The 16931-nt window shown below is 37.5% G+C and overlaps 1 protein-coding gene across 1 annotated transcript; it reads left to right on the top strand.

Annotated features, from left to right (window-relative positions):
* Positions 1–962: 962 nt before the first annotated feature.
* Positions 963–2384, top strand: LOC118030860 (secoisolariciresinol dehydrogenase). The gene is made up of 2 exons (XM_035035161.1): positions 963–1000; positions 1589–2384. Exons 1-2 carry the CDS (start codon positions 963–965, stop codon positions 2382–2384), a joined length of 834 nt encoding a protein of 277 aa, XP_034891052.1.
* The last annotated feature ends 14547 nt before the right edge of the window (positions 2385–16931 follow it).

The following is a 16931-nucleotide window of genomic DNA, read 5'->3' as shown; positions in this document are numbered from 1 at the left end:
TAATTTGGACGACCACAATTCCCCCCCCCCCCCACAATTAATACATCGAGGAAAGAGAGAACAGAAGAGTATAAAGAAAATCGGATGCGAGAACTACATCATTTCTTCACTAGAGACACGCGCTGCCATGGGATGAAGAGGATGACATGATGATTTCGATGACAACAAAGAAAGGTCGTCTAGGGTCCTGAAGGAAGCTGTATGTGCCGCCCAAACATGGTGGCTTGCTTACATGCTGATTGACGAGTGATTTGGACGTGCCAACTATTTTCTTAACTTGGTTCCTCATTCATTTTTATTTATTTATTTATTTCCTGATTCCTCACCAAAGATTCATGTTTTTTATTTGTTCTTCATCCCACTCGAGCCGTACGAAGTCTAAATTGATAAGAAAGGAAGGGAAGGGAAGGGAAAGGATAGATAATTTCTTTTTACGTGGCACTGGTTTTTTAATAACTTTTGATTTTTTTTTTATTTTAGTTTGTGGTTAGCGTGTATTGATTCAATATTACAATACACCCCCCCCCCTCCCCAATTTATTGTTTCATACTTAGCCTAACAGAGTTAGGCAGGGCATTTGGTTTAGGTAGATCAGGTTTCAAATTAATTGATCAAATCACGATCTAGGCTCTAGCCTGTTGGTCGAATGTAGATATTTATTTATAGAGATCCAAATTAACCCTTAAATTATTAGACCATGAAGGAAAGTAGCAAAATCAAATGTACCATAAGATATATATATATATATATATATATATATATATATATATATATATATAGGAAGAAGATACTCCCACTATTCCACTTCTAAGGATCTCAACAAATTGATCCACGTGTCACAAAATCAAAACTAATAGACAAAGTCTTATGCCTTGCCAGTCGCTACACGTTCATCTTTCTGTTTTCATTTTCTTAGAGATTACAAGTACATCTCTACTTTCTCTCTTCAAGGCGGTAAAACAATGACAACAACAGGATTCATCTCTTCAGTTGCTAGAAGGTACGTAACAGGATTCATCTCTTCAAGCATTGTCGACTTGTCTCTCCGTATGATTCACATATAATAATCATGCCATGCAATCTTAGGCACAATTTCTTTGTTCTTGAGCTTGCGTTCAATTCGTTTTGCTCTTATATATTATTACTCAATATTTACATGCGAAGTATTAGCTTCCGAGTGCAGAATCTTAAGCAACGTGCAAGGTGACGTTCTAGCATCATAACTTGTTTCCTTGTCATTCCATTTCTTTTTTCGATGGATCTAGCTATTTAATAAATTAGAAAAAACATTTCCTTCAAATAGACAAAAAAAAAAAAACTAGAAAAACATCATCATAAAAAATAGAAAAAAAAATAAAAAATATCTATTTTTCTTAAAAAGTTCTTGCATTAGTCTTTCAGTCTTTCAAGTTGGAAAAAACTTGTCATCGAGTTTAGCTTTTAATTAAAGATTATTTTTCATCAAGAATATCATTTTTTATATGAGCTATCTTTTTATGGATCTCTAAGACCTTTGGACAAGTCACCCTATTATACATTATATAAAAACAGATTGGGTAATTTGCCATTTATTTCCTTCGACGTGCAGGCTGCAAGGAAAAGTAGCCTTAATCACTGGAGGAGCCAGCGGCATCGGAGAATGCACAGCTAAAGTGTTTGCCCACCACGGTGCCAAAGTGGTCGTTGCTGACATCCAAGATGAATCGGGTCGTTCACTTGCTAAAGCCCTAGGCCCATCAAACTCTACCTATGTGCACTGTGACGTAACTGATGAGGCCCAAGTAAAAAATGCTGTGAACGCCGCTGTCACAACTTATGGCAAGCTAGACATAATGTTCAACAATGCTGGCATTGCTGATGAGAGCAAAGCACGCATAATTGACAATGAAAAGGTTGATTTTGAACGTGTTCTGCAGACTAATGTGACGGGAGTTTTTCTTGGCATCAAACACGCAGCCCGTGTCATGATCCCTAGACGCAATGGTATCATAATTTCAACTGCCAGTGTTAGCTCAAAAGTTGGTGCTGCTGCCTCGCATGCATATTGTTGCTCCAAGCACGCTGTTCTTGGACTCACCAAAAATGCTGCTGTTGAGCTTGGGCAATTTGGCATCAGAGTGAACTGTTTATCACCTTATGCGCTTGCAACCCCTTTAGCAAAACAAGTTATTGGTCTCGATGATGAACACCTTGAGAATTTGATGCACGCTTTGGGTACCCTAAAGGGTGTGACCCTTCAGGCAGAAGATGTAGCCAACGCAGCACTTTATCTGGCAAGTGATGAAGCTAGATATGTTAGTGGGCACAATTTATTCATAGATGGGGGTTTTACCATTCAGAACCCATCATTCTGCATGTTCCAGTACCCTGAAGAGTCGTCATAAATTGTGCTGCAAATTTATGGGGGCTTCTATTTATTATTGAAAAATTGTTGCAATTTCATGAAGCTGGGAATCCGCTCTAATTGTAATTTGAATCTCACACCTTTTTTGTTTATTATATTTCATCTTCTGCTTTTATATGCAATGCCTTCGCCTTGGGAATTTGACCCTTGAGATTACCCATCATGATAAATTAATTTTTTTTTGAAGATATGTATATCATTTAAACATCAAAGTCTGACAAGATTAGTACAAAAGCTGCAAAATATCTTAATATGGCAAAAGGCCATAAATAAGATAAAACGCAGTCTAAGATAAATAAAAGCAAAGAAAACCAGAGAATATCCATCCAAATGAGCTCATAGCTAAGCATTTCTCTACAAAACAAAACAGAAATAAACTCAAAGCCATAATAGCAAAAGACACAAAAACAAGGCCACAATATTAATGGTGGAGTCAAAACCAGGCAACAAATTCACTTGATCTCTGCACTCCTTGTTTAGCCATGCAATCTGCTATGCAATTACTTTTACGAAAGATATGGGAGAAGGTGATTGAGCCAAAATATGCATTCAGTCTATTAACATAGGAGAAAAGATTATGATGCTTCCAAGGACGGATGTGAGGCTTATTCATCCAGCTAATAACATTGACAAAGTCAGATTCTATGATAAGGTGTTGATGGCGGAGGAGACAATTAGATGTTGATAGTTCAATGGCTTTGACAATAGCCCCTAACTCTTCAATATTAGAGTCTAAAATCCCAACTAGAACAGAGAACATACCGAGAAGATAGCCATGGTGATTTCACAGCACACCACCTATTCTAGAGGGGCCTGGCTTGTTAAGAGAAGAGCCACCACGTTCCATTTGAGGCTATTAATCATAGGAGGAAACCACATATTATTAATTCTGAAAGAGTGAGCATTGGACCACCGAAGCAAGCCATCTGCCGATCTGATCAAATCTGTAAGGGAGTATGGGAAATCATAATGGATAGCTTTTAGCCATAGACATAGATGGGTGATAATAAGAAAGAATATTGAATCATAGTCAGGTGTCTTTTGTTGGAAAATCAGATCATTTCGAAGGAGCCAAAAAGACCATGCCACTAAGAAGAACAACATCAACCACGCCTTCATCTGAAAGTGACCATGCACCATGGAAGTCCATTGAGACCACAAATCTGAGAAGCTCTTTGGGCAACACCAAACTAAACCCCACCACTTAATGATTTTGGACCAAATGAGCTAATGCTTATGGCAGTGCAGCAGGATATGGTCCATCGACTCTTCCTCCACTAGGCATATAGGGCAATTAGATTCTGAGCTACCCAAAATACCTCTTCGAACCAACAAACATCGGGTGTTGATCCTGTTAATGATAGCCATCCAGCGAAAGATCTCTACCTTAGGAGGGACAATACCTTTCTAAATTCTAGCAAACGAGAAGGCATTGTTTGTGGAAGGCTTTGGACTTAACAATCCACAGAGAGATTTCACTGAAAATCTTCCTGAATTATTGTCCTTCCATATTAGTCTATCCTCTCCATCTTTGTCCATGTGTGTTGTCATAGGATTGCATAGAGTTGATCAAGCAAGCCAATGTAGTGCCCCCGCAGTGGTTGTATCCAGGAAAAAACCCAAATCCATTCATACCCTTCCCACATTCCCATCTTATCAATGCTGGCAACTTTGTCATTAGATAATTGGAAAAAAAATTAGGGAAGTGCTTTGCTAAACAAAGGTTATTGAGCCAGAAATCAAGCCAAAACATAGTTTTTTTTCCATTTCCGATAAGAAGTAGTGATTGTTCATTCACAATATCCTGACCTATTATTTCTCACACAATGATTGACAATCTGGGTCATGTAATTGCAGCTCCTGGAATAGGAGCTTGCAGCAGCAGTTTAGAGCAATTGGTGTTATGGATGCTTTTGATCACATCCTTCCACATACTTGATTCCTCCAACCCAAACCCCCATAACCATTTAAAGAGTAGAGCTGTGTTTTTGTCCCTTAAGGAACCAACCCCAAGACCACCCGCATGTTTTGATAGAGTAATAGTGGCCCAGCTGACATTGCATATTTTGTGCTTTTCCTCATTTCCAGACCAGAGGAAGGATCGAAGTTTCTGATCAATTTTAGAGGCTACCATAGCAGGCATGAGGAACATAGATAGGTAGTAGATGGGGAGATTACTGAGCACAGATTTAATCAAGCACAAATGGCCCCTAATACATAAGAATCTGCCTTTCCACGAAGCCAATCGGCAACTGATATTGCGTAAAATAGGATTCCACATCGTAGCTCTGCCCAAGTTTCCACCGATAGGGAGACCAAGATACATGAGGGGTAGCTGATCTTGCTTGCATCTTAGAAGCTGAGTAGTGAAGTTACATGTATGAGCTGCTACACCCATACCCACAATACTGTTTTTATAGAAGTTGACCTTCAGCTCCGAGACAAGTTCAAAACATAATAGGATATGTTTAATGTTTTGCATGCTATATAAAGAGTCTGAACTGAACATAAGGGTGTCGTCCGCAAACTATAAGTGAGATATGACAAGCCCTGTATTACCAATGTTTATACCCAAAGTCAATCCCAAATCACAGCCACGCTGCAACATACAACTCAAACCCTGGACTGCAATGTTGAAGAGAAACGGAAAGAGAGAGAGTCTCCTTGGCGTAGGCTTTTTGCCAAGCAGAATTCCTTTGTAGGACACCCATTGACAAGCACATACATTTTTGCCGTTGATATGCATTGCATAATCCACCCTCGCCATCTACTGTCAAAGCCCATACTAGCCATGATTTCATAAATATATTCCCATAACACTGAATCAAAGGCTTTATGAAAATCTAATTTGAAAAGATAAGCTTTACCCTTTTTCTTCTTGAAGAAAGAAAGAACCTCATTTGCAATCAAAATGCTGTCTAAAATTAGCAAACCAAGTTATTGGTCTTGAGAATTTGATGCACGCTTTTGGTACCCTAAAGGGTGTGACCCTTCAGGTAGAAGATGTAGCCAACACATCACTTTATCTGGCAAGTGATGAAGCTAGAAATGTTAGTGGGCATAATTTATTCATAGATGGGGGTTTTACCATTCAGAACCCATCATTCTGCATGTTCCAGTACCCTGACGAGTTGTCATAAATTGTGCTGCATATTTATGGGGGCTTCTATTTATTATTGAAAAATTGTTGCAATTTTATGAAGTTAGGAATCCGCTCTGATTGTAATTTGAATCTCACACCTTTTTTGTTTATTATATTTCATCTTCTGCTTTTATATGCAATGCCTTTGCCTTGGGAATTTGACCCTTGAGATTACCCATCATGATAAATTATTCTTCTATCTTTGATATATCAGTTTCAGTAGTCTAATATAATCATACCAGTCATCACACCATGGGAAGACATACAGTTCACTCTTATACCATGACTTTAGCAGCATGTCTGGCTCCTAGGAAAGATCCAACTGAGTTAACCCTTAGAAAGTAGTCTACCTAGGTCCCTTTTTTTTTTTTTTTTGTATCCAAACACAATCAGAAAATTAATAAATGCAAATGAAAATACCGATAAAAATATTCCATTGGTAAATTACAATGAATTTTACCCACGAAAATATTCTCTCAGTATATACCAAGGTAATTATTACAATGGGAAAAAAATAATTAAAACCAAGCTAAAAAATATGATAACGTGTCATTCATACCAACATTATTACCGATGTGATTTATTCCGTCGGTAAAATATGTCAGTAAAATCATCATTAGTAAACTGTTAATACCATTTGTTGCTACTCAATTTTTGACCCATGTTTTGGTAAATTTTCAGAAAAATCCAAAAATAGCAAAAAAACATCAAAAATCCAAAAAAAAAAAAATGTTTTAAATATATTTCCATCATTTTTAGCATTTTCAGCGTCGTCTAAAAAGAATTTAAATTTTCAAATGTCTTTTGAACACGTTCAACTTTTCACGCATCATTTTTTAAAATCATTGATTTTCATCATTAAGTCGATGTTGATATTGCTCATTTTCAAAAAAATACAAAAAAAATAAGGAAAATCAAATTTACAAAAAGAAAGAAGTTGAGGGACCAAGTTTGGAAACCTAGCAACATTTTTGCCTATAAATATTGGTCTTCAACACACAAAAAGAGGGGTAATTTTGTACAATTGAAAAAAATAGAAAAAACCCTAAACCTAAACTTATTTCTAGCAACATAAACCAGCCACCCCCCCTCACCAACAGAAAAAAAGCCGCCGTCCCTGGGGTCCTTGGCTATTTTTCAGAATGGAGCCAAGGACCCCTGCCATTTCAGCTCTCTAGCATCTCCCCTGCATAAGCAGTTTCCACACCGTTCCTCATCTTCTTTTCCTTTTCCAGCCAATAACACAGATCCCCTCACTTTTGATTTTCTTCTTCCCCACAGTAGCCGACAACAAACCCACAGTTCCTATCCTTCCATCAGCCACACACCCCACAGAGAAACAAAATCGTGGCCTCCCTCTATTTTGGCTGAAAATCAAATAATCCTTCCCTCCCTTTCCTCTCTCTTTTCAACCTCAGCGCCGTCCACACCGTCAGCCATCAACGCCGTCCACAAACCGGCCTCCAGCAACAACTCTTCTCTAGTGACGTGCCCACAGGTGCTGTCCCTTCCTCCTCCGCCAGAGTTGCCTTCCTTCTTTAACCAGCAGCAACGACCCGCTCCTCGTGCAGCAACGCCTGCCTCCTCCAGCTCCTCCCCTGACCGGACATCCATCCCATCGCCACCATAGCCTCAACAGCCACAAACGACAACAACTGCAGATCCTCCATTGGCATAAGAGAAATAAACAGAAAGGCAGAAGGTAGAGAACAAACGCGAATGTAGAGTTAAAGAAAAAAACAGATCTGAAAAACTAACTACAATAGATTGCCTGTGTTGTGTTTTTGGTTGGTTTTGTAGGTCACCGCCAATGAGGAAAGGAAGGAAGGAGGAAGTCGTTCTAGATCCACCCATTCTCTAGATTCATGCGCCGCTAGTGGCGTGTGGAACAACGTGCCGCCACTGTTCCGGCAGCTCCAAAAGTTGGCCTGACACTATTTCGGGTTGTTTTGGGGTCATTTTGTAATTTCCAATTTGCTTAATGTAATATTTGTTTAGTTTTGAGTTTTTGTAATTTGTATTTTGTAAATGTGGAAGCAAAGAAAAAAAAAAGGAAAAGAAAAAAAAAGAAACAAAAATATAGTAAAAGTGAATGTGTGTTTTTGTATTTGTTTTATTATATATATATATATATATATATATATATATATATATATATATATATATATATATTATGATAAAATCACAAAGGCAAAAGAAGAATTTAATATTTTGATTTGCTTACGGTTCAGAATTATTAATTTATACGGGTAAGTTATACTTCTAATATCCAATGAAAAGACAAAATTTTAAAACTTCTTTAACACGTCAAAGCCACGAAGCAGCTTACCTCAGGTAGGGTGCATTAGGGGTGCTAATACCTTCCCTAACCACAACCAGTTCCTTACCTGCGAATCTTTGACAAGACCAGTACATCCGGTTTCCTATTAGCCTTTAATAAATTACTAGGTGGGACTCCCAACAATAAAATCAAGCAATGCATAACGAGAAAAATTGCCAGCCGATGCCGCGTGGTTTTGACAAGAGACAAAATGACGACTCCACTGGGGAAGGTATTTTTTCTGACAATATTGGACCAAGCTTTGTGTATTTGATTTGTTTATGTTTTTGAATTTTTATTTTTGTTTTATCCAAGCATTTTATAGAATTGTCTCATGCATCACATATATTTATTTTTGAAAGCACACACATGCTTTTAGGTTAGGTGGGGAACTAGAGATTTGCCCTAAGACTATTGGTCAGGGTTCAGATGCGTGAAACACCCAACTCATATTTGAGTGCTTGCTTGGTTATGGTGGGTATACGTGCCTTAACCATTTCTTGCAACATCCCTATATTGTCTTTACGAAGATCGTCACTAGGCAGATATAAGACCCTTTTGAGACCAAATAGAAAACCTACCTATGTTCATATAATGAATATAACCTATCTTTATGTTGTATGTGCTATTATTATTTGCATCACGACAAACCCTTCTTGAAGTATCTTAAACTCAAGACTTGTGGGTGACACAATGGCCGTCATTTAGAAAATTTTCATTGTAGAGTTTCGGAAAAAATCATGATTCTTGTTCCATCATACAAGAGTTGCGATGATATTGTCACCCCTTGAAGGGCTAGTTCATCATATAGATTACATGTTCATACATTTGTCATGCATGCACCGGGATGAAAAGTAGGTCCCCTACGAGTCTACAACACCCGACTTTGAATGAAAAAAACACAAAAGATGAAGAGTGTGCTCGCCGTAACGTCCATTTTTAAGAAGAGTTGGAGTTTCTGAAGACAAATGTGACTCGCCTCTAGCTTACTCGAGCAAATACTGAAAAATAACTCTAAGGAAGTTTCCTTCCAATCGACCTCTTATCTTTGTTCAAAACCTAACAACGACTTAACTTGAAGAAATTAGGGGCAAATGTGGTTAAGAGCCTCGACACAATCATATATTTCTGCAAAAGCTTTAGGGGGAAGGTTGACCGAAAGGGAATTGCACCACCGGTGCATAATGAAGCCTATTTTTGTTCTGCAAAAAAAAAAAAAAAAAAAAAAACTACCTTTGTTTGATCATGCCTGTAAAACTTTTTGATTTTGTTTCAACTTGTTCCAATTTTTGTTGGTAATTTGACTCAAAATTTTAAAAGACTTGTCAAATGAGCCTTTATTATTAATAAGATCATGTGCTTATAATATATCTTCATTTTTGTTGTTGTTTCATGTAAATAACACATTGAGCATAACCTTTAAGCATGAAACCATTACACCAAGAATCTTTGGGTGTTTCCCCTTTCTTCCAAAGCTATGCATGATCATACATATTCACAAGGATTTTTGAAAATTCAAAGTTTAGTACAAAAACAAAAATCATGTTGATGTTTGTCCAAAACAAACGAATCATGGAAATTTAGGTGATTCCTTAGAAAGGTAACCATACACCTAGAAAACCTAAAAAAAGAGAACACCATGAAGTCACTCTAAAAGCTGAGTTTTATTTGAATGAATAATAAGAAATCACGTTGCATACTGCATGAAAACAAAGCTTACCCATCCTAAGTGCATGAGTTTGGAATGAAGAAAGGCTATTTTTGATAATCTTTTCACGAGGCTAAGATATATCATTTGCAGTCCCCTTTCGAGCCTAATGCTTTTCTTGAGAAAATAACCTTGGTTAGGATCACACCCCACACTGGGGGCAAGTGCGATGACATAGAAAAAACCTTAATGATTGAAAGTGTCCAAGCAACAAGAGGGGGTATAAAAGAAAATTCTCAATCATCAAAGGTACCTAAACAAAGCTAGGGGGCATGAAGAAATATCCAAATGATTCAAAAATTTTGAGTAAAAAAAGAAAAAGAAACCAATATGATGATTTTCAAAACCATATGAAGAAAGCAAAAGCAAAGAGAAAGAGCCCAAGCCCAACACTAAGGGGCACAATAGACAATTTTGGAAAGACATTCAAATGACAAAAGGTCAAGAAACAAGCACAAGTGATTTTTAGTCTTGAAACCCCTTAAACACCTTTTGAGCCTAAGAATAACATTTTCTTCATAACCAAGAGTCCAAGCCTACATTACATGTCTAATCAAGCCCTTTCTGATCAAAGGCAAGCAATCTGGATCGGTAGATAGTGCTTTCTCATGCGAACCAAATCATTATTCATGTAAATAAAATAAATGCTTTGAAAATTAGTTCTCTGTAACCCTCAAATTGAAATTTAAACCATTTTGACCAACCAAGCGTCACTTCACATTGTTCACCAAAAGCAAAACAGAAAAGTTTTCATCACTTCTGAAAACCTCTCAATAGGAATCACTTGAATTTCTTTAGAATGAGTTCGCTTTGAATCGATGTCAAAATGATTTCTATGTCTAGAATAGCTTTGAAATTCCAAAAATTTCTGCATGAAAACAACTCCTTGTCAAACCTTCCTTCACAAAGCCTTATGCCCAAACCTGATTTGAGTACTTGGGACATGATCGAACTAGGGGGCAATATATATATAAAAAAATACATGATGGGGCTTGCTTTAGGATTCCCTTCCTAAGAAAAATGCTGGGCAAAATTAGCAACTCTTGAGATAAAGGGCGGAGGATAAAGAAGTATGATGATATCAAGTTTTCCCTAGGGGTCAAGATCACACGAGATGACTCGAGTAAGCTAGAGCGAAAAAGCCATTGAAGTCTACTGCCAACACTCCAACTTTTGAGAGAAGAAAGACACCATGAAGAAATAGGGACCTATATTTCTCAGGTATGTGTACATGCATATTGATCATAATGGATTATTTTTAACATTGTCAGATCGGTGTTTCATCATCACCTTTTGGATAGTGCATTTTCTAACCCTACCTCATTTCGAGTGCGCCTTTGAGCCACCATCTCTTGGGTAGTGCATTTTCTAACCCTACCTCATTTCGAGTGCGCCTTTGAGCCACCATCTCTTGGGTAGTGCATTTTCTAACCCTACCTCATTTCGAGTGCGCCTTTGAGCCACCATCTCTTGGGTAGTGCATTTTCTAACCCTACCTCATTTCGAGTGCGCCTTTGAGCCACCATCTCTTGGGTAGTGCATTTTCTAACTCTACCTCATTTCGAGTGCGCTTTTGAGTCCTCACCTCCTTTTGTGTGAGCCTTTAAACCATCATCTCGGGTAGTGCGTTTTTTAACCCTACCTCATTTTGAGTGCGCCTTTGAGCCACTATCTTTTGGGTAGTGCGTTTTCTAACTCTACCTCCTTTTGAGCGCGCCTTTGAGTCCTCACCTTATTTCGAGTACGCCTTTGAGCCACCATCTCTTGGGTAGTGTGTTTTCTAACCTTACCTCATTTCGAGTGCGCCTTTGAGCCCCACCTCGTTTTGTGTGTGCCTTTGAGCCATTATCTCGGGTAGTGCATTTTCTAATCCTATCTCCTTTTGAGCGCGTCTTTGAGCCTTCACTTATCAGGTAGTGTGTTTTTTAACCCTATCTCCTTTCGAGTGCGCCTTTGAGCCATCACTAATATTTTTCTGGGTAGGTCACCCATTATAACGCGACCAATTCTCCATGTTTTTTTTTACCTGGGTAGGTCACCCATTACAATGAGGCCATTCCTCCACTTGGGTAGGTCATCCATTACAATGAGACCACTTTTTCCTTTTTCTCTGGGTAGTTCACCCATTACAATGAGACTGCACTTCACATTCTTTCCATCTGGGTAGGTCACCCATCATATTGAGGCTGTTTTTCACATTCTTTCCATCTGGGTAGGTCACCCATTACAATGAGACTGCACTTCATATTATTTCCATCTGGGTAGGTCACCCATCATAATGAGATCGTTTTTCATATTCTTTCCACCTGGGTAAGTCACCCATTACAATGAGACCACTTTTTACACATTCTTTTATTTTGGTTAAATGAGGTTGCTAGATGGGATCTCAAGTAGCTTTGGTTAAAGGGAATCCCTAGATGGGATTTCAGGTTGATCGAGCTACCCATATTTTTTAGTTCCAGTTTAATGAGGTTGCTAGTTAGGATCTCAGGTGGCTTTGGTTAAAGAAAATCGCCAGATGGGATTTCAGGTTGACTAGTTCTAGTTGAATGAGGTCGCTAGATTGGATCTCAAGTAGCTTTGGTTAAAGGGAATCGCCATATGGGATTTCAAGTTGACCGAGCTCTACATATTTTCTTAGTTCCAGTTGAATGAGGTCGCCAGATGGGATCTCATGTGGCTTTTGGTTAAAGGGAATCGCCAGATGGGATTTCAGGTTGACTGAGCTGCGCATATGTTTTTGTTCTACTTGAATGAGGTCGCCAGATGAGATCTCATGTAGCTTTGGTTAAAGGAAATCGCCAGATAGAATTTCAGGTTGACCGAGTTACACACATTCTTTGGTTTTTGGTTACAGGAGGTCGCTAGATGGGATCTCAAGTTTTTTTTTTTTTTTAAAGAGAGAGAGAGAGAGAAAGAAACAGAAAAAGAGTAAGGTCTTTAGATGAGTGGATATTGAGCAAGTTAGGAAGACAAGAAGACAAGTTTTTCTTTACAAAGCTTACTATGCAAAACATTGAGGAGTTTTGCTTCGTAAGCATTGTATAGAGGGGGCATTTGTTGCTACCAAAAATTTTACCCATGTTTTGGTAAATTTTCAGAAAAATCTAAAAATAGCAAAAAAAATAAAAAATCCAAAAAAAAATGGTTTTAATATATTTGCATCGTTTTTAGCATTTTCAGCGTCGTCTAAAAATAATTTAAAATTTCAAAGGTCTTTCGAATGTGTTCAACTTTTCACGCGTCATTTTTTAAAATCATTGATTTTCCTCATTGAGTCGACGTTGATATTGCTCGTTTTAAAAAAAAACAAAAAAATTAAGAAAAATGAATTTAAAAAAAGAAAGAAGTTGAGGGACCAAGTTTGGAAACCTAGCAACATTTTTGCCTATAAATACTAGTCTTCAACACACATAAAAAGGGGGGGTAATGTTGCATAATTGAAAAAAATACAAAAATACCCTAAACCTAAACTTATTTCTACGAATACAAACCAGCCGCCCCCCCTTACCAACAGAAAAAAAGCCGCTGTCCCCAGGGTCCTTGGTTTGTTTTCAGAACGGAGCCAAGGACCCCTGCCATTTTGGCTCTACAGCATCTCCCCTGCATAAGCAACCTCCATACCGTTCCCCATCTTCTTTTCCTTTTCTAGCCAACAACACAGATCCCCTCCTTTTTGATTTTCTTCTTCCCCACAGCAGCCGGCAACAAACCTACAATTCCTATCCTTCCATCAGCCCCACACCCCACAGAGAACCTGCCAAGCACCCCTCACAGAGAAACAAAATTGTGGCCTCCCTCTATTTTGGCTGAAAAATCAAAGAATCCTTCCCTTCCTTTCCACTCTCTCTTCAACCTCAGTGCCGTCCACAAACCGGCCTCTAGCAACAACTCTTTTTCAGCGGCCCGCCCGCAGGTGCCGCCCTTCCTCCTCTACCAGAGCTGCCCGCCTTCTTCAACCAGCAGCGACGACCCGCTCCTCATGTAGCAGTGCTTGCCTCCTCCAGCTCCTCCCTTGATTGGACATCCATCCCATCACCATCGTAGCTTCAACAGCCACGAACGACAACAACCATCAAATCCTTCATCGGCAAAAGAGAAACAAACAGAAAGGCAGAAGGCAGAGAGCGAATGCAAATGTAGAGTTAAAAAAAAAAAAACAAGATCTGAAAAAGCTAACTACAATAGACTGCTTGTGTTGCATTTTTGGTTGGTTTTGCAGGTCACCGTTGGCGAGGAAAGGAAGGAAGGACGAAGTCGTTCTAGATCCATCCATTCTCTGGCTTTCTTACGGCGGCGTGTGAATCCACGTGCCACCAGGGGTGCGTGGAACAATGCGCCGCATTGTTTCGGCAGCTGCAGAACTCGGCTTGACACTATTCCGAGTTGTTTTAGGGTCATTTTGTAATTTCCAAATTGCTTAATGTAATATTTGTTTAGTTTTGAGTTTTTGTAATTTGTATTTTGTAAATGTGGAAGCAAAAAAAAAAAAAAAAAAAAAGAAAAAGAAAAGAAAAGAAACAAAAATATAGTAAAAGTGAATGTGTGTTTTTGTATTTTTTTTATGGATTTGTTTTATTTTTTATATATATTTTTATGATAAAATCACAAAGGCAAAATAAGAATTTAATATTTTGATTTGCTCACGATTCAGAATTATTAACTTATACGTAAGTTGTATTTCTAATATCTGATGAAAAAACAAAATTTTAAAACTTCTTTAACACGTCAAAGCCACGAAGCAGCTTACCTTAAGTAGGGTGTGTTAGGGGTGCTAATATCTTCGCTGACCACAACCAATCCCTTACCCGCGAATCTCTGACAAGACTAGTAACCTTCAATAAATTACTAGATGGCGACTCCTAACAATCAAATCAAGCAATGCATAACGAGAAAAATCGCCAGTCGATGCCGTGTGGATTTGACATGCGACACCGTTCATCATGTCAATTACAAAAGGAATCACTAATAGAAAATTTCCAGAGAGCTCTAAAATTGTTCGCATTCCAATTGTACTGTTAATTATTGTTCTTTACAGACAAAATCACTGACGGATTGAAAATTCATCGATGTTATTTGGCAAGTTTCTGAAAATTTTTCATTAAATTGAAATTGAAATTAAATATTACAGACGGATTGAAAAGTCATCGATGATATTTGACATTTTCTGAAAATTTTTTATTAAATTAAAACTTTAAATTAAATATTATAGATGGATTCACCAACAAAATGAAAAAAATATATTAATATTTAATTATCTGTCGGTAAAATGGCTCAATAAAAAGCCTAGAATTCCTAATTTCACAATAGATGGACTTCCTTTCTTCTTTTTCTTCCCTATATGTAAAAAAATCAACATCCCTTTCTTTCTCTTCCCTTCTCTCCTCAACTCCTCTTCCCTTCCATACTCAGGTATGTCTTCTTGTCCTTTTCTCTTTTCTCTTCTCAGCTTCACTTGCTACTATATTACGGTAAGATTTTTATTTTTTCTTCTTTTTTTGTATTTTTTTTCACTATATTTGTTATTTTATTTTATTTTTTAATGTTTTTTTGTTCTTAGTAATTACATGAATGTTGTTGTAGGAATTGTTTTTTTTTTTTTTTTTCATATGAGATCAATTTTTAGTTGATTTTTTTTTCAAGTAACTCAGTTTTGAGTATTATAGAGTGTTGATTTATTTTAATTTAATTATTTTATAGTTTTGTAAAATAATTTGTTTTAAAAAAATTTAAATAATCACCAACGGAATTACATAAGATATTTTTTTAGGGAAATACTGACAGAATGAAGCGAGTAATTTGTTTTTGTACTTTTTTCGCTAGTAAAGCCATTGATAATAATATATTTTTATTACCAATGGACTTACAATCAAAAAAAAAATTACCGATGAAAGATTCACCAACAACGAATTTCCATCTATGATTATGTTAAGAAATTAATTACCAACAAAATATTAATATAAATACCGATAAAAAAATTTCATTAGTAAATATAAAGATTATGGTAGTGAGAATGCTACCATAGGGCTGGTCCAAGATGCCTGCATAGTCTTACATCATTTCGAGCTTCCAAAGTTAAGCTATAGTGGTGTTAACAAGGTTGATTATATCATCTTCATTTGATACATCACAATGAATGTAGCAAACATTTTCACCCAGCTTATCAGCAATTTCTTGGCCTAGTGTATCTTGAATATCTGCTGTCGCACGTGTGCGGCGTCGCGGCCATCGCCCTCCACACTCAATTTGTGTGTATCTGGAAAATATGGAGAGACAAGGAATTCGTTGTCTCTTATCAGTGAAAAAATAGAATGGGAGTTGCCACCTAGTATTCTGATCACTAGAAACCCTAACTGGTCTCAGAAATCGGGTACGGAGACTGATTGCGTAAATGGAAGGTATTAGCACCCCAAATACGCCCTACCTAAGGTAAGCTGCATTGTTTTATTTGTCTGATCAAAATCTAAGGTTTGGTTGTGTTTTCTAATTATTGGTCCTGTCTGTCTAAGATTCAAGAAAAGCCCTCCTAAAAAGGAGGTTCTTATCTTAATGGGGTAAAACCTAACCGTTCTATCATAAAAAAAAAAAACTACGTTTTTAATCTCGGGAGTACGTTTTACGTATAAATTTGTAATCCCGGATATTAAAAGAAAACAAAATAATTTTTTTGGATTTTTTAAAATATTGGCCAAGTTCTCATGACTTTAATAAACTGGTTATTAAAGCCAAAATGCATGCTAAATTTTTTTTTTTGAAGTTTTCTTTGTTGTATGAAAATACAATATGATTTTTTTAAAATTTTTTTAGAGACTTGGCCGTATGCATGAAAACAAAATTTTTTTTGTTTTTGAGTTTTGATGAAAACCGGGTATTTTAATACCGAATTTGTATTTTTACAATGTAAAGATACAAACCAAATATTCCAAAAAATATTTTTTTAATTTTTCTCTTAACAAAAAAAAAAAATTGGGCCGGACCTGGCCCACCCATCCTGGGCTGGGCCTGACCAGGCCCATATACTGTGGGCTGTACTCAGCCAAGCTACGTGGGCTGGGCTGATGTTCCAGCCCATAACCAAAATACTGGTTACTGTGCTGAGCACAGTAACCATGTAATTATAATTAGCCGGCTACTGTGCTCATGCACAGTAACCGGTTAATTATTTCTCTTGCTGCAGAAATGTGAACAGTACACGCTCTGCATGCAAGATACCCAACCAAGAAGACGAGAAGACAAAGAAGAGTGTTACCTGGAATGGAAGTGCTCTGGTAGCTGAGCTGACGGCGGCTTGCGGTGGCGGTCAGGTGTTGTTCCAGGCGGCGATGCTGCTGTTACAGTTTTTTTCTTCTTCCCACTG

The sequence above is a fragment of the Populus alba genome, chromosome 6, assembly GCF_005239225.2.
Source record: "Populus alba chromosome 6, ASM523922v2, whole genome shotgun sequence".
NCBI classification, from domain to species: Eukaryota; Viridiplantae; Streptophyta; class Magnoliopsida; order Malpighiales; family Salicaceae; genus Populus; species Populus alba.
The sequence above is the reverse complement of the archived record's forward strand: the minus strand, read 5'-3'. Positions and strand labels throughout refer to the sequence as shown.

Bases quoted from the DNA above. Each gene is read 5' to 3' on its own strand.
- LOC118030860 (XM_035035161.1), top strand. From the start codon at position 963: ATGACAACAACAGGATTCATCTCTTCAGTTGCTAGAAG. The intron at 1,001-1,588 runs GTACGTAACAGG...TTCGACGTGCAG, and splicing joins ATCTCTTCAGTTGCTAGAAG to GCTGCAAGGAAAAGTAGCCT.